Source organism: Oryzias latipes, chromosome 3, assembly GCF_053564925.1.
Source record: "Oryzias latipes strain Hd-rR chromosome 3, Olatipes_Hd-rR_3.1".
NCBI classification, from domain to species: Eukaryota; Metazoa; Chordata; class Actinopteri; order Beloniformes; family Adrianichthyidae; genus Oryzias; species Oryzias latipes.
In genome coordinates this window covers 42,065,249-42,087,719 of record NC_136239.1, presented here as the reverse complement: position 1 = coordinate 42,087,719, position 22,471 = coordinate 42,065,249, and the positions used below count along the sequence as shown (strand labels likewise).

Sequence of the window (22,471 nt, the reverse complement as noted above, 5' to 3'; positions counted from 1 at the left end):
ATTTCTGAGATTGTGTATAATTAGAACGTTAACATTATTCTAGATTGAAGTGAGAAAATTAAAAAAGGTTGATCAGGAAAAAGATTCCTCATCAAGTTTATTTATAGAGCAGTTTAACACAATTAAATCTAAATAAAACTCTGTACATTAAAAGCTTAACAAAATAAAGTCAAATTTAATAAATAAATGAATAAAAACATAAAAGCCAAAATGAACGAAAACATAAAGATTAATTGATTTAACCAAAAAATAAACATTTACTGTTTCAGGTTTTTCACGTGTTTATTAATCCATGCACATCTTTTTAGGGGGAATCCTTAAACCTGATATGCTTGTGTTGTTGGTTTTTTCTACATCCGGCTCCTTCGGGTCACGTGACATTTGTTGACAGGGAAGGAAGATGGCGGCGCGCTGGAGCAGCGAGAATGTGGTGGTGGAGTTCCGGGACGCTCAGGTGTCGCTTTGGTCTTTATCTGACGTTTCTTTGTTTTTCTCTGACTTTAGAACAGATTTGCTGACAATTTTGTCACATTTTATCCGTTTGTTAAAGTAGAAATACGTTTGTCACGTGGTCTGGACTGAACGGCAGGCGGTTTCTTTGAAGCCGCTTTTTTGTGTTTAGTAATTATTCTCTCCTCTACTGCTGGGGGGTATTCCAGAAAGCAGGTTATGCTAGCTCCCACGATAAGTTTGAGGCTAAGGAAGTTGATAACCTCAGCTTTTGGTTCCAGAAATGGAGGTATGTTTCAGGGTAGGTCAAGTTACCATGGCAACTCATGCTCTGAACGTAACCTGGTCTGGAGCAGGTTTAGTTGAAGGTTAGTTTGTTTTCAGAGAGGTGAAGCAGCATGGCGTGTCCATTTGAAGAGGATTTAGTGGATGAAGAAGCTCAGATAATACTTTTTCCACCATGAGAGGGTGATAAGACCACAAATGGATGTTGGAAAGATAAACTTTATACTTTGATCTAACTTCATTATTTGCTTCAGTTAAGATAAATCATTTTTTTTGTTAGAAATTTTTTTGTTAAAAATAACACGTAGTTTTCAGACAGTTATTTTCCTTTCGTTCAAATTAATTCAATTAAGTAGGTGTAACTTTGATGCTGCTGTTAGATCGGCACCGCAAGGGATTGTGGGAAATCATTCCCTTTGCCTGTCTGGACGGATTTGGGTTAAAGTGTGGCTTTTTGACCAAATGTTTTAGTTGTATAGCTGTTTTACTGTGTTTCTTCGTGTTTGGCCGAGCCAATTTGTCCTACTATGCTTACGTCTCTGCACCATGAGTGAGAGTGAAGGAGAGGATGATGAGTTTATTTAGCACCCCTACAGCTAAGTACTGTTATGACAGTGACGGGAAATTCTTTAGTGAGTTTTTGCACTCGGTGCATTTTTTTCCGTTTCTTTTTATTGTTATAAAAATGAGCATATCTGCCGGCTCAAACTTAGACATATGAAAGTTCAAGAAATATAAGTAATTAAGATGGAAAAAAGATTAATGGAGTAATGTGACATTTAGTTAGATAAATACGTAAATTTGAGTTGTATAAACAATTATTGAGTTTGAATAAATTTAACTAAATTATCTTTCAGCCGTGTTACTTTTTTGATGGACTTATAATTTCTATCCGCCGTCATTAAAATCTCAGACTCCGTCTCAAGTGTCGCGCTTTCTTTTTTTTTCTCCACGCGTTTCCATGGTGACTCCAGAAATCGGCGATCTATTGAGAATGTCTTTATGTACCGTGCGTTAACCCAGGGTTACCAAGTCGAGCGTAATTACGCCAACTCATATCCGGTCTTTTGGAACCGACATACCCAGAGTAAGCAAGTTCAGGCGGATTTCAGCCAGAGTTCAGGCTTAAAGTCAGGCTAGTTTAAACATGCTTCCTGGAATACCCCCCTGATCCCAGCAGCTGAGCTGTTCTTGATCCAAAACTTTAGTAGGAAAACACGTTTTCCAGACGATATCAGGAATAAACTAGTCAGCAGACGCTGTTCTTAACAAAATGAAGACCAAATTCTGAAAGTATTAGAGTGGATGGATCGATTCTCTGAAGCTTCTGGACGAAGCGGAAAACTGATGAAGTATTTACTACAGCCCATAAATATCCACACAGCTGTAAGATTGTTGTAAAAAGTCGAATATTAGGCTTTAGTTACTGCAGAGGAAACATGGACTATGTGTAAAGATGTGATAGAATGATGTCAGACAGCATTTGGCTGCAGAGATGTGACTGTTTGGGAGGAACTCTTGAAAGAAAGTAATAGAGTAACTCTTGAAAGAAAGTAATAGAGTAACTCTTGAAAGAAAGTAATAGAGTAACTCTTAAAATAAAGTAATAGAGTAACTCTTTAAAGTAAGTAATAGAGTAACTCTTAAAAGAAAGTAATAGAGTAACTCTTAAAAAAGTAATAGAGTAACTCTTAAAAAGTAATAGAGTAACTCTTAAAAAGTAATAGAGTAACTCTTAAAAGAAAGTAATAGAGTAACTCTTAAAAAAGTAATGAAGTAACTCGTAAAATAAAGTAATAGAGTAACTCATAAAATAAAGTAGTATAGTAACTCATAAAAGTAAGTAATGGAGTAACCCTTAAAATAATGTAATAGAGTAACTCAGTGTTTTTCCACCTTGTTTGAGTCAAGTTACACTTTGTCCTTGATAAAAATCTCACACCAGCATCCAAAAGTGAAAAAGCAGAAACTGTAAAGTATTTCTGATCTTTCATATTCCTAAGTACTCCGTGTTTTATCAGGGCCTGTTCAGATGAACGCTGAGCTGAAATGTTTCTACATCAGTTTCCCACACTAACACTGGAGGAACCGTTCCTGTTCCTACAGGAAGAAAGGCTGAACGAGCAAACATATTTCACAATAAAGCTCCGCTTTGCGGTGAAGAAATTCAGTTTTGTGATTAAAAACATTCAAACAATTTTTGAGACATTTTGTGAACTTTTTCTTCTCCAATAAAAACGGTGCTGCAGAATGATGACATCAGAGAATCCCATTTTCTCAAATCCTGTCCTACATAAATCTACAGAAGTGACTTTTAAAATACTGAACCAGTTTTATCCTTAAAGAAATTCTGAATGTTTGTTTTCTGTGAAAATGAGGCTGAAACTGTTTGGAATTCATCTTTTCATAATCAAAATATTATAGTAGAATGATAAAAATGTAGACTCTATGATCTATGCATTGGTTTACATCCCATAATATTATAAATTGATTTTGATAATATTATAGTTGATTTTCCTGCTGGGGTTTCAGCGTCACATGACAGGAGTGTTGTCCTCATGCGTGTGTGTTTGTTAGTGTGTGCTGTGTAGCTGTGCGTTTAGAGTCTGCACCCCGTCGCCGCGGTAACGGTGCAGCCTGTTCTCTGTTTCAGGCCACAGCCATGTCTGTGGACTGCCTGGGTTCTCACGCTGTTCTGTCCGGGTAAGCCGCCGTCACCTGAACGCATCGTAACCTGAACGCACCGTCACAGCTCAGTTTAGTGGGTCTGATCTAGAATGTTGCATGATGGGAGTTGTTGTTTTGACCTGCAGCCGCCGCTTCCTCTACTTGGTGGATCTGGAGGCGCCGTCGGAACCACCGCGTAAAATCGGGCGCCACAGTAAATGGGACGTGGGGACGGTCCAGTGGAACCCCCACGGCTCGGAGGCCCACATCTTCGCTGCCTCGGTGAGTTCTGCTGTTCAAGGTCACATGATCAGAAACCCAGAGAGCTGAAAATGAGGGAGATGCGCATGTGAAGCAGCAGGTTCTGTTAGAACAAAGGAGCGGAGTGGTTCTGATGGAAGAGCAGAGATTCTGTGTGTCGACCATAAACGAGGCGTTCAGGTTCTCCTGTGTTCATCAGACAAAGCTGTCCACTCCAGACGCCATCTCTGTTGAACCCTGTGTGTGTTTGTGCTCCAGAGTAACCAGCGGGTGGACTTGTACTCCTGGAGGGACGGCTGTGGCGAGGCCCACTCCTCCCTGCAGGGACACACCCGCGTCATCAGGTAGAGCGGTGACGCAGATGCACCTGTCTGCAGGTGAACCGGGTCGGTCTCACTCTGGCCCGTTTGTGTCCTCAGTGATCTGGACTGGTCCTGGTTCGACCCGGAGCTCCTGGTCACCAGCTCTGTGGACACGTACATCTACATCTGGGACACCAGGTCAGTGGGACCCCCCCCCCCCCACACACACACACCTTAATCTGACCCTGACCCCCCCTCCCCCTAATTCTGCCTGCTTCTCTGCAGAGACGCCCGTAAACCCACGGTGGCGCTGTCTGCTGTCGGTGAGAGAATCTGGATGCTTGACCTGAACCGGGTCGGTCTCGGGTCTGTCTCTGAACGGATGTCTGTGTTCTGCAGCCGGGGCGTCTCAGGTGAAGTGGAACCGGAAGAACCAGAACCTGCTGGCCTCCAGCCACGACGGAGATGTTCGGATCTGGGATAAAAGAGTGAGTCTGGCTGAAGGTCCAAACCTTTTGTTTTCCTGCAGCCTGAAAGATGAAGAAAGGGGCGGAGTCTAATGTTCCCTCATCTGCTCATTCAAATCAGAAGGAAATCGCTGAACTTGAGCTAGTTCACCTTTGACCTCGTTAGCGTCTTTTCCCCCCGTGACTCCTGCTGGCTCCTCTTTCTGGTGTCTCCTCTGAACAGAAGCCCAACACGGCGGTGGAGTACGTGGCCGCTCACCTGTCCAAGATCCACGGCCTGGACTGGCATCCGGACGGCGAGTTTGTCTTCGCCACGTCCAGTCAGGACAACTCCGTGAGGGTGAGACCTGCCGCCCGTCCAGACCGGAACCCGTTCTCCTGAGGACACAGAGAGCAATAATGCTGACTTTGTGTGCAGTTCTGGGATTTCCGACAGCCCAGGAAGTACCTGAACATCCTGTCCTGCCAGGTACCGGTGTGGAAAGCCCGCTACACGGTTAGTCCAGAGAACCTCATGAGAGGAACCCAAACACAGGAAGTCCAGGAAAAAGACGCATCTTTTCTGACAGATATCTAAAAATGCGATTAAGAAAAAGAGAAAGGTGTAAAAAAGTTTGAACGAGCTGAATGAGCGGCTTCCCTCCGTTTGCAGCCGTTCTCCAACGGGCTGGTCACCGTGATGGTTCCTCAGCTCCGGAGGGAGAACAGCCTGCTGCTGTGGAGCACGCTCGACCTGAACAGCCCCGTGCACGCCTTCGTCGGACATGACGACGTGGTTCTAGAGTTCCAGTGGAGGCCGCAGAAAGCAGGTGACGCCCTGATGACCCCCCAGCGGCAGACGAGCAGCAACCAAATGTGGTTCTGACTAGGGTTGTGCCGATGGACGATATCATCGTCCATCGTGATGGGTGACTGACATCCCGATGGAGAGACCACCATCGTGATGCCACGCCCCCGCCACGTTGCGCGTCGACACCATAAGCCGCGGTTACATGTACAAAATATCTTGATGGGATCAATGGTCAGATTAGAATCCAACCGTGTAAATGGGCCCAGAAAAATGTTTTCAGAATATAAAAACGTTCACTAAGGTCACACTTTCCGTCGGAATAAATCATTCGCACATGCGCAGTAGGGTTTGAAAACCGGAAGGATATAAATTCCGCCGAGCGGCTTTTTTTTTTTCAAACTTTATTATATACATTGACATGCCAGCTCGGTAATATACGAGACGATCTTCTAAACCTGCTTTTAATAATGTTACGGTTATTATGAAACACCTGTTCGCTCATCATTTGAATTTTAATCCGTGTGGTCAGTGCTTTTTCTGAACGTAGCCAGGATTAGCAGTATGCTAACACGGGCTAACAACATTAGCTTTGGGTGGTGCTGCTTGCTGGCTGCATGTAAACGTGTAAGAATAACATCAGCCTTTATTTAGTCGGGACACGACTGGAAACACAAATCCGCGTGATTTTTTGAATGTTTTCTAAGGACTGAGCGACATTTCTGCTTTGAAGCTCAAACCGCTGTGTGTGCTGACGATCCGAGCTGTGCTCAGACACACACTTTTAGACCCGGTTCTGAGTTCGGTTGCATGTACCCCTAGAGCTGCGGGACGGATCGCAGTCTTAAATCTCCCACACATACCGCTCATGTACCCCCCCCCCCCCCCCTTCCCATCAAACACAAAGCTGTAAGTCCGCGGAGCGGACTACTTCTTTTCTATTTTGTTTGTTACTTTTTTGTTAAAGTCACTTCCCTCAGTTTATACTGGATCATCGCGGATTAGTCATTAGTTGGGAAATAAAATGAAAAAAGCAAACCCTCAAAGCGAACCCTAGTTCTGACAGGCTGGAAGGGCTGCATCACTACGGCTAATGCTAAACACTATCTGCTAATGCTAAACACTACTGCTAATGCTAAACACTACGGCTAACGCTTAACACTACGGCTAATGCTAAACACTACGGCTGACGCTAAACACTACGGCTAACGCTAAACACTACGGCTAACGCTAAACACTACGGCTAACGCTAAACACTACGGCTAACGCTTAACACTACGGCTAACGCTTAACACTACGGCTAAAGCTAAACACTACGGCTAACGCTAAACACTACGGCTAATGCTAAACACTACGGCTAACGCTAAACACTACTGCTAATGCTAAAAACTATTTGCTAACGCTAAACACTACGGCTAACGCTAAACACTACGGCTAATGCTAAACACTACGGCTAACGGTAAACACTACTGCTAATGCTAAAAACTATTTGCTAACGCTAAACACTACTGCTAATGCTAAACACTATCTGCTAACGCTAAACACTATCTGCTAACGCTAAACACTATCTGCTAACGCTAAACACTATCTGCTAACGCTAAACACTATCTGCTAACGCTAAACACTACGGCTAATGCTAAACACTACGGCTAACGGTAAACACTACTGCTAATGCTAAAAACTATTTGCTAACGCTAAACACTACTGCTAATGCTAAACACTATCTGCTAACGCTAAACACTATCTGCTAACGCTAAACACTATCTGCTAACGCTAAACACTATCTGCTAACGCTAAACACTATCTGCTAACGCTAAACACTACGGCTAATGCTAAACACTACGGCTAACGCTAAACACTATCTGCTAATGCTAAACACTACGGCTAGTGCTAAACACTATCTGCTAACGCTAAACACTACGGCTAACGCTAAACACTATCTGCTAACTCTAAACACTACGGCTAACGCTAAACACTACGGCTAACGCTAAACACTACGGCTAATGCTAAACACTACGGCTAACGCTAAACACTATCTGCTAATGCTAAACACTACGGCTAGTGCTAAACACTATCTGCTAACGCTAAACACTACGGCTAACGCTAAACACTATCTGCTAACTCTAAACACTATCTGCTAACGCTAAACACTATCTGCTAATACTAAACACTACGGCTAACGCTAAACACTATCTGCTAACGCTAAACACTATCTGCTAACGCTAAACACTATCTGCTAACGCTAAACACTATCTGCTAACGCTAAACACTACGGCTAACGCTAAACACTATATGCTAATGCTAAACACTACGGCTAGTGCTAAACACTATCTGCTAACGCTAAACACCATCTGCTAACGCTAAACACTACGGCTAACGCTAAACACTACGGCTAACGCTAAACACTACGGCTATCGCTAAACACTACGGCTAACGCTAAACACTACGGCTAATGCTAAACACTACGGCTAACGCTAAATACTACGGCTAACGCTAAACACTATCTGCTAACGCTAAACACTACGGCTAACGCTTAACACTACGGCTAACGCTAAACACTATATGCTAACGCTTAACACTACGGCTAACGCTAAACACTACAGCTAACGCTAAACACTATCTGCTAACGCTAAACACTACGGCTAACGCTAAACACTACGGCTAACGTTAAACACTACGGCTAACGTTAAACACTACGGCTAACTCTAAACACTATCTGCTAACGCTAAACACTACGGCTAACGCTAAACACTACTGCTAATGCTAAAAACTATTTGCTAACGCTAAACACTACGGCTAATGCTAAACACTACGGCTAACGCTAAACACTACAGCTAATGCTAAACACTACGGCTAACGCTAAACACTACTGCTAATGCTAAAAACTATTTGCTAACGCTAAACACTACTGCTAAAGCTAAACACTATCTGCTAACGCTAAACACTACGGCTAACGCTAAACACTACGGCTAACGCTTAACACTACGGCTAACGCTAAACACTACGGCTAATGCTAAACACTACGGCTAACGCTAAACACTACTGCTAATGCTAAACACTACGGCTAACGCTTAACACTACGGCTAATGCTAAACACTACGGCTAACGCTAAACACTACGGCTAACGCTAAACACTACGGCTAACGCTAAACACTACGGCTAACGCTAAACACTACGGCTAACGCTAAACACTACGGCTAACGCTAAACACTACTGCTAATGCTAAAAACTATTTGCTAACGCTAAACACTACGGCTAATGCTAAACACTACGGCTAACGCTAAACACTACGGCTAATGCTAAACACTACGGCTAACGCTAAACACTACTGCTAATGCTAAAAACTATTTGCTAACGCTAAACACTACTGCTAATGCTAAACACTATCTGCTAACGCTAAACACTACGGCTAACGCTAAACACTACGGCTAACGCTTAACACTACGGCTAACGCTAAACACTATCTGCTAACGCTAAACACTATCTGCTAACGCTAAACACTACGGCTAACGCTAAACACTACGGATAACGCTAAACACTACGGCTAACGCTAAACACTATCTGCTAATGCTAAACACCACGGCTAACGCTAAACACTACGGCTAACGCTAAACACTACGGCTAACGCTAGACACTACGGCTAACGCTAAACACTACGGCTAACGCTAAACACTACGGCTAACGCTAAACACTATCTGCTAACGCTAAACACTATCTGCTAACGCTAAACACTATCTGCTAACGCTAAACACTACGGCTAACGCTAAACACTACGGCTAACGCTAAACACTACGGCTAACGCTAAACACTACGGCTAACGCTAAACACTATCTGCTAACGCCAAACACTACGGCTAACGCTAAACACTATCAGCTAACGATAAACACTATCTGCTAATGCTAAACACTACGGCTAGTGCTAAACACTATCTGCTAACGCTAAACACTATCTGCTAACGCTAAACACTACGGCTAACGCTAAACACTATCTGCTAACGCTAAACACTATCTGCTAATACTAAACACTACGGCTAACGCTAAACACTATCGGCTAACGCTAAACACTACGGCTAACGCTAAACACTACGGCTAACGCTAAACACTATCTGCTAACGCTAAACACTATCTGCTAACGCTAAACACTATCTGCTAACGCTAAACACTACGGCTAACGCTAAACACTATCTGCTAATGCTAAACACTACGGCTAGTGCTAAACACTATCTGCTAACGCTAAACACCATATGCTAACGCTAAACACTACGGCTAACGCTAAACACTACGGCTATCGTTAAACACTACGGCTAACGCTAAACACTACGGCTAACGCTAAACACTACGGCTAACGCTAAATACTACGGCTAACGCTAAACACTATCTGCTAACGCTAAACACTACGGCTAACGCTTAACACTACGGCTAACGCTAAACACTATATGCTAACGCTTAACACTACGGCTAACGCTAAACACTACAGCTAACGCTAAACACTATCTGCTAACGCTAAACACTATCTGCTAACGCTAAACACTATCTGCTAACGCTAAACACTACGGCTAACGCTAAACACTACGGCTAACGCTAAACACTACGGCTAACGTTAAACACTACGGCTAACGTTAAACACTACGGCTAACTCTAAACACTATCTGCTAATGCTAAACACTACGGCTATCGCTAAACACTACGGCTAACGCTAAACACTACTGCTAACGCTAAACACTATGGCTAACTCTAAACACTACGGCTAGTGCTAAACACTATCTGCTAACGCTAAACACTATCTACTAACGCTAAACACTACGGCTAACGCTAAACACTACGGCTAACGCTAAACGCTATCTGCTAACGCTAAACACTACGGCTAACGCTAAACACTACGGCTAACGCTAAACACTACGGCTAACGCTAAACACTACGGCTAACGCTAAACACTACGGCTAACGCTAAACACTACGGCTAACGCTAAACACTACGGCTAACGCTAAACACTACGGTTAACGCTAAACACTATCTGCTAACGCTAAACACTATCTGCTAACGCTAAACACTATGGCTAACGCTAAACACTACGGCTAACGCTAAACACTACGGCTAACGCTACATGACATCTGCTCACGATTAACGATATTTGTAAACATTAAACAAATTTTGTCACCACTAAATGATATTTGTAAATTTCTAAACGATATTTGTGAGAATTCAACGATATTTCTTTAACACTTTAACACTAAACCAAAAATGTTATTGCTAAACGCTAAATGTTAGTTTTAAACGATGAATGCCTTAAAAGGCAGAACAAAAGGAATTGTTAATCAAAAATGTTTAAAACTTTTTCATTTGATGGGAGTCTGATCTTTGGCCGTGACCAACTGAACTAATGCGACCTTGTGGTTTCCATGGAAACCATTTCAAGTCTTTTCAGCACAAAATGACATGGAGAGTTGACCGTTTACTGCTCTGTTCTGTCGGTGCTGCTGCAGGCTCCAAGGACTTCCAGCTGGTCACCTGGTCCAGAGATCAGACTCTGCGGATCTGGAGGGTGGACCCTCAGCTGCAGAAGGTCAGCTCCCCCGAGACCGGCTCCGGCAGCTCCAGCGGGCTCTGACTAGGTGGTGTTTGTGTTGCAGCTGTGCGTCAGTGACGGGGTGGAGGACCTGATGGAGGGGATGTCCCTCACCGTGGACACGGAGAAGTCTCCGTCCTCTCAGGGGCCCGAGGGTCAGCTCAGCGGAGCCGGAGATGGTCTGCTGGGTGAGACAGGTGGAGCTCAGGAGGAACCAGGAGGCATTTCCTTCATGGAAGTCCTTGATGGAGACTCTGAACCTGCACTGACTCGTGTCTGTGGTCCTCAGACCAGGGGGGCTCGCAGAGCTCCGGGACTCGTCAGGACTTGGCCCCGGGTTCAGGTCTGACTCAGACTCTGCAGCAGGAGTTCTCTCTGGTCAACCAGCAGATCAGAAATGTGAACATGGAGGTGAGGATCCTCTGTGCCCCTTCAAAATAAAAGCTGGGGGTCTGAGAGCCTTAATGGTAACAGGAGTTTGTGGCGTGCAGATGGACGCCATGAACCGCAGCTGTGTGGTGTCGGCGCACTTTGGCAGCCATCAGGTTCACCTGGTGGTCAAGTTTCCGGATCAGTATCCCAACAACGCCGCCCCCACCTTCCAGTTCGTTTCCCCCACGACCATCTCATCCACCATGAAGACCAAGATCCAGAAGGTGCAGCAGGTCGTCTTCCTGAGGGAACTCCAGAGCTGCAGATTTACCGTTTTCCGTTTCCGTTCAGATCCTGAGGGACACGTCTCTCCAGAAGGTGAAGAGGAACTTGAACTGCCTGGAGCCGTGTGTCCGACAGCTGGTGTCCTGCCTGGAGTCTGACATGGTGAGACGTTTGGACCGATCCAGACCCCATCCGGAACCTTTCAAGTTCTCCTCGTGTCTTCTCTCAGACGCAGGAGGACAGCCCGGCATCGGGTCCCTTTGTGCTGCCCAACCCCGTCACGCCATCGCTGCAGGCTTTCCCCCGAGTCACCAACACCTACGGCTCCTACCAGGTGAGGAGCCTTCGTCTGCGATGAAGACGATGCTGGCTTCTAGCTGACGACCTCTTGTTGTTTTGTTTTCAGGATGCCAACATCCCCTTCCCTCGTACGTCTGGAGCTCGCTTCTGCGGAACCGGCTGTCTCGTTTACTTCACGCGACCAATCAGCATGCACCGCTCGGCGCCCGCCATAGAGCCCACCCCCAGGTACAAACGCCACGGCAGCAGATACCAGTGTGTCTGATGACTCACAAGAGTAACCGGTGGCTCCTGCTGCTGTCAGCAGAGACCTCCCAGGGTTGGTGGTTTGATGCCCAACTTAAAGGTGTAGTTTTGGTTGATGCATCAGGATTAAAGTTTAGACGGTTCGCACAGGTGTGAGTACAGGAAGTGCCTAAACGGGTGTCTGGGGATCATATATGTGAGGGACATGGACCTTCATGACATGTGTTCCTTCTTTTGGAGCATCTTCTGGTTTCTAGGGGTTGACTTTCCTGTTTTTAGCGCTAAAGTCTGACCTTTCTCCTGAGTTCAGGGTTAGTTTAGCCCACGAGCTCAGGTGCATGATGGGACGAGGAGCTGTCAGTCATTGTGTTTTCGCGTCCAGGTCCCTGTCGGCTCTGTCGGCCTATCACAGCGGAGTTCTGACCCCGATGAAGATGCGCTCCGAGTCCCAGAGCACGCTGCGGCTGTACAGCGGCAGCCCCACCCGCTCCGACAAAGACACCGTCTCCATCTCCTCCTTCTACTATAAAGAACGGGTGAGGCGCGCGTCACATGACTGCAGCCTCCTGACGGCCGCTGCTGCTGGTTTTTGATCTTTTCTTAGCGTCTCCGTGATGACATGAAGGTTTGTTCACACTCAGACAGTGGAAAGGGCTTCTGCATTCACATCAAAGGGACCAGTTGCTATGGCAACAGGGTAAGCAGGTGTCTAGATTGTAATGGAAGTCGACCTTACAGTCCAGCTCAAACTGAAGTTTATCAAAATCGTTTAGTTGAAAAATGATAAACAGCGTTGATGATTTGACAGCGCTTTACGGTCCATTTACCCATAAACGCACCGCTGGCGGCCCGCTGCCAAAGACCGGCGCCAACCTAGATCCACCAGGAGTGCCTGCCCAAGGACACTTCAGCACACGGGGGAGGGGGGTAGGAACATACCTGCTCAAAGACGGGAGCGCCGGAGATGCTGCATCCATCTGTCGGCCTCCTGCTTTGACCTTTGACCTTTGAACCCCTCAGCCTGGGGGAGGGAACCGTCCCTAACCACCAGAGGAGAAAGACGACCCCGGACGTACAGCCGGAGGAGCCGGTTCCCCTCCAGACGGAGCTGGGGTCCGGGGTTGATGAAGCTGCACACTGGCTCCTGGAGCCAAACGCTCCTGTGGGAGGAGCTCTTCAGCCCCCCCCCCTCCAGGATCATTTAACCACTAAAGCGGGTGAAACAGCATCTAACTGCTTCCTGCAGCTTCCTGATTCCCTGCATGTCATGGTGGGTTGATGGTTCTGCTGTTTGTCTGCATTTTGGGAACTTACTGCCCCCCCAGAACCAACCAGCCCTTCAGGGGGGGGTTGAGCAGAGGTTAGCATGTCACTCCTTCAGGAAGCTTCTGTTTTTGCGCTGACCTCCTGCAGGGAGGGGCGGGCGTGTAAGTTCTGCAGATCCAGGAGCGGTTTGTCTCCGTCCGTCCACCTCTGCTGGAAAACAAGGTGTGGGGTTGGAAACCTCCATGCTGGACGCTGAACCATAACCCAGCTGAAGCCTGAGAGAAGACGCGGGTGGACAGGGCGGAGTTTGGTGAATGAATGTTTGGACCTGGGACCTGGTTTGTGATGAAGGTCCTGGTGTGCCGCTGAGTCTTCCTCAGTCTGAGGATGAAGAAGATCCTGCAGCCATTCCGGTCTTCCTCCCTCTGGCTGCCCCCCTGATTGGCTTTGTTTTGTCTCTTTGTCTTTTGTTTGGCGTTTTCTCTCTGACCAATCACCCGCTCACCTGCTGCTGTGGGCCAAACCTCCTTCCCACCCTCCTCCAATCAGAAGCTCCCAGTGTCCGCCTCTCGCCGCTGGTCTGTCCAAACCCTCTATGATTGGCCGGTACTGAGCCTGATCCCTCCACCGCGCTTTTCCCGCTGAGCTCCGCCGTCATCCACGCACGTCATGGCTGCATCGTTTTGCATGATAGCTCCACCCCTGACTCCGCCCTCCACTAACAGCCTGAAGCTAATCTTTCAGGACTTCTGCGCTGTGGCTCCGGCGGTTCTGCAGACGTTCAGGTGGAGCATCAAGCCAAGCAGAGGAGGAGCTTCAGCCGGAGCTCAGACGTCCACCCCTTTCCCCCAAACATGGTTCTAGCTCAGAGGTGGGCACTGAGGGCCGCATTCCTGCATGTTTTCCAGCATACCCTGCTCTGGCATGTTCTGATTGGCTGGACACACCTGAACCAGGTAATCAGCCATGAGTAGGGCAAGGATGTCTGGAAATCATGCAGACACACCGGCCCTCGAGGCCTGGAATTGCCCACCCCTGTTCTAGCTGGTTCTGCTCCAAAGAGCCGCTTGGTGTCCACAGACAGGGAGTCTCTCTCACTGTGCCATCCGGCGCCGCTGAGGAGAAACTGTTCAGATCAGAGGGGGGGCGTGGTCCGAGGCCTCAGAACCAACGCCGGAGCATCTTGGTGGAAAGGGGGGGGCGTTTCATCCAGTGAGGCTCCACTCTGAAGTCTTCTTTGGGGTTAATTCTTCTAACAGAGCATCCATAACTGCCGTCTGCCCCCCAATCCTAACGTCCACTAACCCCCCAGATGTCCAGACGGCTCCGGCAGAGCGGGACCCCCCTGGGCCAGTCCTGCTGTAATTTGGCTGCTGAAGCTGCGGTGCTGAACCGGGAGCTGCTGCTAGTGTCCGACCGCGAAATCCGCCGGATGGAGCGCCGCCTGCTGCTGTGCCTCAGCGTCTGAACCCTCTGTTTGTCTGTTAGAAATCCCGCCGGTTCAAGACCAAGCGAGAGGGGGCGGACTACAGCAACCGGCCCATCAAACTGGCGGGAAAAGTCATCGTCCAGGACATCTCCTGCCTGCTGCCCGTCCATAAAACCCTGGGGGAGAACTACATGTAAGACAACAGCGTTAGAAATAAGGAAATAAAATGCAAGTAATATTTGGTTGTCCTTGGATACCAATATTCAACATAAACGAAACCAACTCAGATGTCAGAACTTACATCTTTATTTCTTCTATACATCTAATATTACCTGCCTCTTATGAAGGACATTTTAAAAACTCTTTAAATATTAAAAACAAACATTTTACTAAATATTGAGGCATCTGGTTACACAAAGTATTGCCAAAAAATTGAAACTGATGTCTTTATAACTAGTATCTTTAGACAGATTTAAATATATTGGGTTTTTTTTTCTTTGGTTTTTATAATTGTTGCTTAAAGAATATAAAATACAAAGACTGTTGTAAAATTTAGAATATTATATCAATCCCATGGAAAAGTTTTTTTTTCAGCTCATGTCAGTCTGTTCTGTTCTGAGTGAAAGTTATAGATTTTTATGGAAGTGTTTGAAATCTTCTGTTATATTGAACGTGTTTCTGGAGACCTCTAGCGGTTGCGCCAGGTACTGTTGTTCAACACATTTATTTGAATAATCTTTATTGAAAAGTACACATGTACAAACAGAAAGGATTCGCTAGCATGCACGCACTTGGTTTGTCAGTGGAAAGAATGTGCTGCATATGTCTCAATTCAGAGGTTACCAAAAACTAACCCTTGAAACTTGAAAGATAATGGAAAAATACCAAAATGTTGAATGAAAGACCAGGTTGTCACACGGACAACCATCAGGTTCATTTTTGGTTGTCCTCCGTGAAATCTGGTTGTCTCGGACAACAGGATAACCGCTTATTTGGAACGCTGCACGACCCCCAACAGTGCTGTCGGGATAGGCTCCAGCAGCCCCGTGACCCTGGATGGGATTCAGCGGGTTGAGAACAGCTGCAGGTCATTTACTGTGGAGGAAACAAGGATTTGATGCTCTTAAAGCCACAGCCTGACTTCATTTGGACAGGGCGAGACAGAAAATGAAGAAATCCACCGTAAGACCAGAGCCGATGTTGGAGCCGCAGGTCCATCCATCCTGTTTCTTAAACGCCGGGGCTGCTGGAGCCTATCCTGGAGGACTCTAAAGTCAGGGGCATAAGATGACACAGAGAACGCCTTCACTCCTTTTAGTTTCAGTGTGAACCCCCTTTGCTCAACAGTAACTGGATAGGCTCCAGCCACCGTGACCCTGACTTCTTAATGGAAGTCTGCAGGATTTTGGCTTCTTGGAGCCTGCAGGTCCTTCCTGCTTGGAACGCCAGGGGGCGGGGCCACTCAGTCCAGTTCTCACCCGTAGCTCGTCTTCCATCTCTGCTGATCAGCTGCATCAGGCGGTTCCAGGTTCTCCTTTCCTGAACACACCTGGGACAGGTGATCAGCAGGTTGATGGAACTCCTGAGTGGATGTTGGTGAACGTCTCCGTCTTTCTGTGCCTCAAGTTAAAACAGGAAGTCCGTCTCTGACTCGCAGTAACTCGCTCAGCACGTGCAGCTTTGGAGGCTGTCGGGTTAAAACCCAGACGTGTGCCTGCAGTCGAAACTCGGGTAAAAAAACCTCTGACCCGGGTTTGAGAGTGGACTCTGACCCGGCTGCGTCCTGTCTGTCCTCCACAGTCTGAACATGAGCGACATCCAGGAAACCTGCCAGAAGAACGCGGCGGCGGCGCTCGCAGTCGAACGCAGAGACGTGGCAAAGGTGGACTGCCCCCCCGTTCACGGCGCCACCGTCAAGTTGTTCCGGCATTTCTGACCCGGCTTCAACTGTCTGCAGGTCTGGGCACTGGCCTCCGCAGCCACTAGTCAGGACCTGAGTCCAGATTCAGACCCGGACACGGAGACTCCGTGGGCCAGACACCCGTTTGGGCGCCGCCTGCTGGAGACGCTGTGAGTTCATTTGGTCGTCTGCCCGGCTGGAAGCGTTTGAGCCGCAGGTTTCTGATTGGTTGATGGTTTCTGCCCTCAGTTTGGATCACTACAGTCACATGAGTGACGTCCAGACCCTGGCCATGCTGTGCAGCGTGTTCAAGGCCCAAGCTCCGCCCCCAGACTGCAGCACGCTGTACGGACAGCTGCCACGCTTGCCCTCGCATCACCCCCGATACGTGAGTCCGTCGGCTGTCTTTCTCCCCGAACGGTATGTGGGCGTGGCTTAGAGAAGCAGAACTTCTGCAGACCTGGTTCTGGTCTTCATCCTGAATCCTGTAGAGGTTCTCCAACAGGAAGTGATGTGATCTGCAGAGGGTTCTCCAACAGGAAGTGATGGGATCTGTAGAGGGTTCTCCAACAGGAAGTGATGGGATCTGTAGAGGGTTCTCCAACAGGAAGTGATGGGATCTGTAGAGGGTTCTCCAACAGGAAGTGATGGGATCTGTAGAGGGTTCTCCAACAGGAAGTGATGGGATCTGCAGAGGGTTCTCCAACAGGAAGTGATGGGATCTGTAGAGGGTTCTCCAACAGGAAGTGATGGGATCTGTAGAGGGTTCTCCAACAGGAAGTGATGCGATCTGCAGAGGGTTCTCCAACAGGAAGTGATGGGATCTGTAGAGGGTTCTCCAACAGGAAGTGATGCGATCTGTAGAGGGTTCTCCAACAGGAAGTGATGCGATCTGTAGAGGGTTCTCCAACAGGAAGTGATGCGATCTGCAGAGGGTTCTCCAACAGGAAGTGATGGGATCTGTAGAGGGTTCTCCAACAGGAAGTGATGGGATCTGCAGAGGGTTCTCCAACAGGAAGTGATGTGATCTGTAGAGGGTTCTCCAACAGGAAGTGATGGGATCTGTAGAGGGTTCTCCAACAGGAAGTGATGCGATCTGCAGAGGGTTCTCCAACAGGAAGTGATGGGATCTGTAGAGGGTTCTCCAACAGGAAGTGATGCGATCTGTAGAGGGTTCTCCAACAGGAAGTGATGGGATCTGTAGAGGGTTCTCCAACAGGAAGTGATGGGATCTGTAGAGGGTTCTCCAACAGGAAGTGATGCGATCTGCAGAGGGTTCTCCAACAGGAAGTGATGGGATCTGTAGAGGGTTCTCCAACAGGAAGTGATGGGATCTGTAGAGGGTTCTCCAACAGGAAGTGATGGGATCTGTAGAGGGTTCTCCAACAGGAAGTGATGCGATCTGCAGAGGGTTCTCCAACAGGAAGTGATGGGATCTGTAGAGGGTTCTCCAACAGGAAGTGATGTGATCTGTAGAGGGTTCTCCAACAGGAAGTGATGGGATCTGTAGAGGGTTCTCCAACAGGAAGTGATGCGATCTGCAGAGGGTTCTCCAACAGGAAGTGATGGGATCTGTAGAGGGTTCTCCAACAGGAAGTGATGGGATCTGTAGAGGGTTCTCCAACAGGAAGTGATGCGATCTGCAGAGGGTTCTCCAACAGGAAGTGATGGGATCTGTAGAGGGTTCTCCAACAGGAAGTGATGTGATCTGTAGAGGGTTCCCCAACAGGAAGTGATGGGATCTGTAGAGGGTTCTCCAACAGGAAGTGATGGGATCTGTAGAGGGTTCTCCAACAGGAAGTGATGGGATCTGTAGAGGGTTCTCCAACAGGAAGTGATGTGATCTGCAGAGGGTTCTCCAACAGGAAGTGATGGGATCTGTAGAGGGTTCTCCAACAGGAAGTGATGGGATCTGTAGAGGGTTCTCCAACAGGAAGTGATGCGATCTGCAGAGGGTTCTCCAACAGGAAGTGATGGGATCTGTAGAGGGTTCTCCAACAGGAAGTGATGGGATCTGTAGAGGGTTCTCCAACAGGAAGTGATGCGATCTGCAGAGGGTTCTCCAACAGGAAGTGATGGGATCTGTAGAGGGTTCTCCAACAGGAAGTGATGTGATCTGTAGAGGGTTCTCCAACAGGAAGTGATGGGATCTGTAGAGGGTTCTCCAACAGGAAGTGATGCGATCTGCAGAGGGTTCTCCAACAGGAAGTGATGGGATCTGTAGAGGGTTCTCCAACAGGAAGTGATGCGATCTGTAGAGGGTTCTCCAACAGGAAGTGATGGGATCTGTAGAGGGTTCTCCAACAGGAAGTGATGGGATCTGTAGAGGGTTCTCCAACAGGAAGTGATGCGATCTGCAGAGGGTTCTCCAACAGGAAGTGATGTGATCTGTAGAGGGTTCTCCAACAGCAAGTGATGCGATCTGTAGAGGGTTCTCCAACAGGAAGTGATGGGATCTGCAGAGGGTTCTCCAACAGGAAGTGATGTGATCTGTAGAGGGTTCTCCAACAGGAAGTGATGGGATCTGTAGAGGGGTCTCCAACAGGAAGTGATGGGATCTGTAGAGGGTTCTCCAACAGGAAGTGATGGGATCTGTAGAGGGTTCTCCAACAGGAAGTGATGGGATCTGTAGAGGGTTCTCCAACAGGAAGTGATGCGATCTGCAGAGGGTTCTCCAACAGGAAGTGATGGGATCTGTAGAGGGTTCTCCAACAGGAAGTGATGTGATCTGTAGAGGGTTCTCCAACAGGAAGTGATGGGATCTGTAGAGGGTTCTCCAACAGGAAGTGATGGGATCTGTAGAGGGTTCTCCAACAGGAAGTGATGCGATCTGCAGAGGGTTCTCCAACAGGAAGTGATGGGATCTGTAGAGGGTTCTCCAACAGGAAGTGATGTGATCTGTAGAGGGTTCTCCAACAGGAAGTGATGGGATCTGTAGAGGGTTCTCCAACAGGAAGTGATGCGATCTGCAGAGGGTTCTCCAACAGGAAGTGATGGGATCTGTAGAGGGTTCTCCAACAGGAAGTGATGTGATCTGTAGAGGGTTCTCCAACAGGAAGTGATGCGATCTGTACAGGTTGTAGGTCTTAGAGCATCAGTTTAGCCCGTGTTCCTTTCCTGGTTCATTCAGGTTTTGGAACGTTCTTTCTGGTTTCTGGCTTTAGTCTTTCTTTAAGTATTCAGGATATCTTCGGTTCCAACAGTCAGTCTTCATATTCTAGTTTGATGTTTGTTGACAGAACGCTAGCGGGACTTGCCTGTCCGTCCTGGGGGAGGATCCCCCCTGAGGTTTCTTCGTTTTTTCTGGAATCCAGTTTTTCAGGAGTTTTTCCTTACTAAGAAGGGGGGTCTAAGGGCAGGGATGCCAGTATAGCTTAGTCAGTTTGTTAGTTCATTTTTGTATTTTCCTATTGAACTCTTTGTATTCGTGATCCTTTAGAGTTCATGTTTTACTTTGAAGCCCATCGAGACGACTGTTGTTGTGATTTTGGGCCATACAAATAAAATTGAATTGAATTGAACTTTTCTAGAGGATCTCACCTGGACTAGGGATGGGTATCGTTAAACACAAAAATAACAAACATCCACTTCCATTCATAATTTCTTTTATGACTCCTCACCTGAGTCACAAAAAATAAAAATACAAATATACACTAACAAATACATTGTGGATATTTTGAAGACGTCTTAAATAAAATGGCTAAATGTCCAATAGTTAACAAAATAAAGAATGTTCAGGGAGTTTATCTGAGGAGAAGAGAGCAGCATTTCCACGCTCTGCTTTTAGGAGGCGGATCTGCAGTTCTATCTTTGGTAGCGTTCCTGTGTGCGCGCTGCGTGCTGTCTGAACAACAGCCCCGCCCCCCGTGCACACAAATAACCAGACAGACCTCTCCTCTTCAGCCAGAATAGCAAAATTAATATCATCATTCATTAATGGAAAATTGACTGACTTGGTGAGTTAAATATGGCAGATAACCTCCTGGGACACAAACAAATGCGACTTCTCCAGAACCGATACCAGAACCGTTGAGGTCAGATCTTAGTGCTACTGCGGTATTGAAGAATGTTGCCTGGGGGCTCCTTCAGTACCGGGGCTCGTTCAGTACCGGGGCTCGTTCAGTACCGGGGCTCGTTCAGTACCGGGGCTCCTTCAGTACCGGGGCTCCTTCAGTACCGGGGCTCGTTCAGTACCGGGGCTCCTTCAGTACCGGGGCTCCTTCAGTACCGGGGCTCCTTCAGTACCGGGGCGCGGTACCCATCCCTAACCTCGGTTACGTTTGAGGAGACCACAGCAGCAGCTGAATTTCATCGTCACAGGAAGTGATGTCACATGCCTGTTTCTGCTTCAGTCCAGCTTCACGTCCAGCTCCGTCACATCCGGCTCCTGCTCCAGCACCTCCGACTCCATCAACGCCAGCACCTGGACCGCAGGTGACGCCGCCGCTCCCCTCGCCGGCCGTCCCGTTGGACGTGGTGCTTTGCTCTTAAATTGACGGTTTCTTCTGGTTTTTCAGTCCGAGATCCCGATCACATCAGCCCCTGGGGGGAGCCCTCGCCGGACGACTATCGCTACGGCGGCCAGGCCTACACGGACCCCCGGGAACGCGAGCGAGACCAGCACGACATGAACAAGAGGTGACGTGGCGCTCCGCCCTGAGGGGACCGGCCTTGAAACACCCCTGACCTGCTCGTTCCGTGTGTCGCAGGCTGCTGGACCCCGCCAACATGCCACAGTTTGACGACTTCAAGAAATGTTACGGGGAGATCCTGTACCGCTGGGGCCTCCGGGACAAGAGAGCCGACGTCCTGAAGTTTGCCTCCTGTCCGCCAGAACCCCACAAAGGCATCGGTATGTTTCCTGTCCCGCCGCTTCCCAGCCGCCCCGCTGAATGTGGAAGTAACCCAGAACCCCTCCTGCCCCCTCAGAGTTCGGCGTTTACTGCTGCCACTGCCGCAGCCAGGCGCGCGGGACTCAGTGCGCCGTCTGCAAGCACCTCACCTTCCAGTGCGCCGTCTGCCACGTGGCCGTCCGCGGATCCTCCAACTTCTGCCTGAGCTGCGGTCACGGAGGCCACACCAACCACATGATGGACTGGTTCCGCAGGCAGGACGAGTGTCCGGCCGGCTGCGGCTGCCACTGCCTGCTGCAGAGCACCTTCTGAGAGCAGCCGCAGCCGGGGACCTTGCAGGACCTGGACGGTTCCAGGAGAACCCATCCTCTCACAGGACCGTGACTAGTAGACCCAACACGGGTGGAGGAGAGACGGCTGAAGGTTTCCGGCGTTCACCACCTGTGGATCTTCTCAGTGTTGGTGTGTCGTCTCCGGGTACGGGCTCGGGTTCCCAGCGGGCTCAGATGGACCAGGAAGTCCTCAGGGGGTTCCTCTGTAGCAGAGCTGTCTCGGGCACAGCTTGACCCACATCCAGAGTCTCCAAACGGCACAAATGTGTCCAGAACCACAGAACCTTCGGGGCGTTTGATCCCGTTTTCTCCTTTGACTTCATGAAAGACATTTTTATGTCAGGTCTTCACTCCACAGCAGATCCAGACTTCAGCTTCCATATTGTGGTAAAAACCAAACGACAAGCCTTTTTTCTTTTTTTTTTACTGTAACCATGGCAACTGTGGGGTCACACGCTGCCCTCAGGAGCTTTGGGACAAACCAGTGTTTCTGAAAATGAGAACATGGATGTTCTTCATCTCATTGTTATCGGGTGAAATGAAGGAAATATTGGAAAACTTTGATTTGGACGAATAAAAGCCTGTTTGGATTTTCTCTTCTCAGGCAGAAGCAGATGATTGACAGCTCAGCTTTAGCTCAGATGCAGAGAACAGGAAGTGATGCAGAGAACAGGAAGTGATGCAGAGAACAGGAAGTGATGCAG

The 22,471-nt window shown here is 48.1% G+C and overlaps 1 protein-coding gene across 4 annotated transcripts; it reads left to right on the top strand.

The window, feature by feature from the left end:
• The first annotated feature begins 299 nt into the window (after positions 1 to 299).
• Positions 300 to 22,370, top strand: wdr59 (WD repeat domain 59). 4 transcript variants are annotated; one of them, XM_023953793.2, is made up of 27 exons: positions 300 to 454; positions 3,389 to 3,438; positions 3,549 to 3,684; positions 3,922 to 4,007; positions 4,083 to 4,163; positions 4,251 to 4,288; positions 4,365 to 4,453; positions 4,656 to 4,772; positions 4,851 to 4,928; positions 5,085 to 5,241; positions 10,702 to 10,781; positions 10,849 to 10,972; positions 11,074 to 11,195; positions 11,276 to 11,440; positions 11,508 to 11,603; positions 11,671 to 11,775; positions 11,848 to 11,969; positions 12,370 to 12,523; positions 13,803 to 13,859; positions 14,742 to 14,875; positions 16,483 to 16,564; positions 16,640 to 16,752; positions 16,832 to 16,970; positions 20,935 to 21,016; positions 21,100 to 21,220; positions 21,292 to 21,434; positions 21,512 to 22,370. In XM_023953793.2, the coding sequence occupies exons 1-27, from the start codon at positions 401 to 403 to the stop codon at positions 21,745 to 21,747; spliced, it is 2,961 nt and encodes a 986-aa protein (XP_023809561.1). In that variant the 5' UTR covers positions 300 to 400; the 3' UTR covers positions 21,748 to 22,370. The 4 variants fall into 4 exon arrangements, with proteins under 4 accessions (XP_023809561.1, XP_023809560.1, XP_078800906.1 ...); XM_023953792.2 differs by having other exon boundaries at positions 10,849 to 10,981; XM_078944780.1 differs by lacking the exon at positions 13,803 to 13,859.
• The last annotated feature ends 101 nt before the right edge of the window (positions 22,371 to 22,471 follow it).

What these genes read in the sequence shown, in the direction of transcription:
- wdr59 (XM_023953792.2), top strand. Translation starts at nt 401, where the DNA reads ATGGCGGCGCGCTGGAGCAGCGAGAATGTGGTGGTGGAGTTCCGGGAC. An exon ending in TGGACCCTCAGCTGCAGAAG is followed by an intron (nt 10,782 to 10,848) that starts GTCAGCTCCCCC and finishes TTTGTGTTGCAG; the next exon opens with CTGTGCGTCAGTGACGGGGT. An exon ending in AACGCAGAGACGTGGCAAAG is followed by an intron (nt 16,565 to 16,639) that starts GTGGACTGCCCC and finishes AACTGTCTGCAG; the next exon opens with GTCTGGGCACTGGCCTCCGC.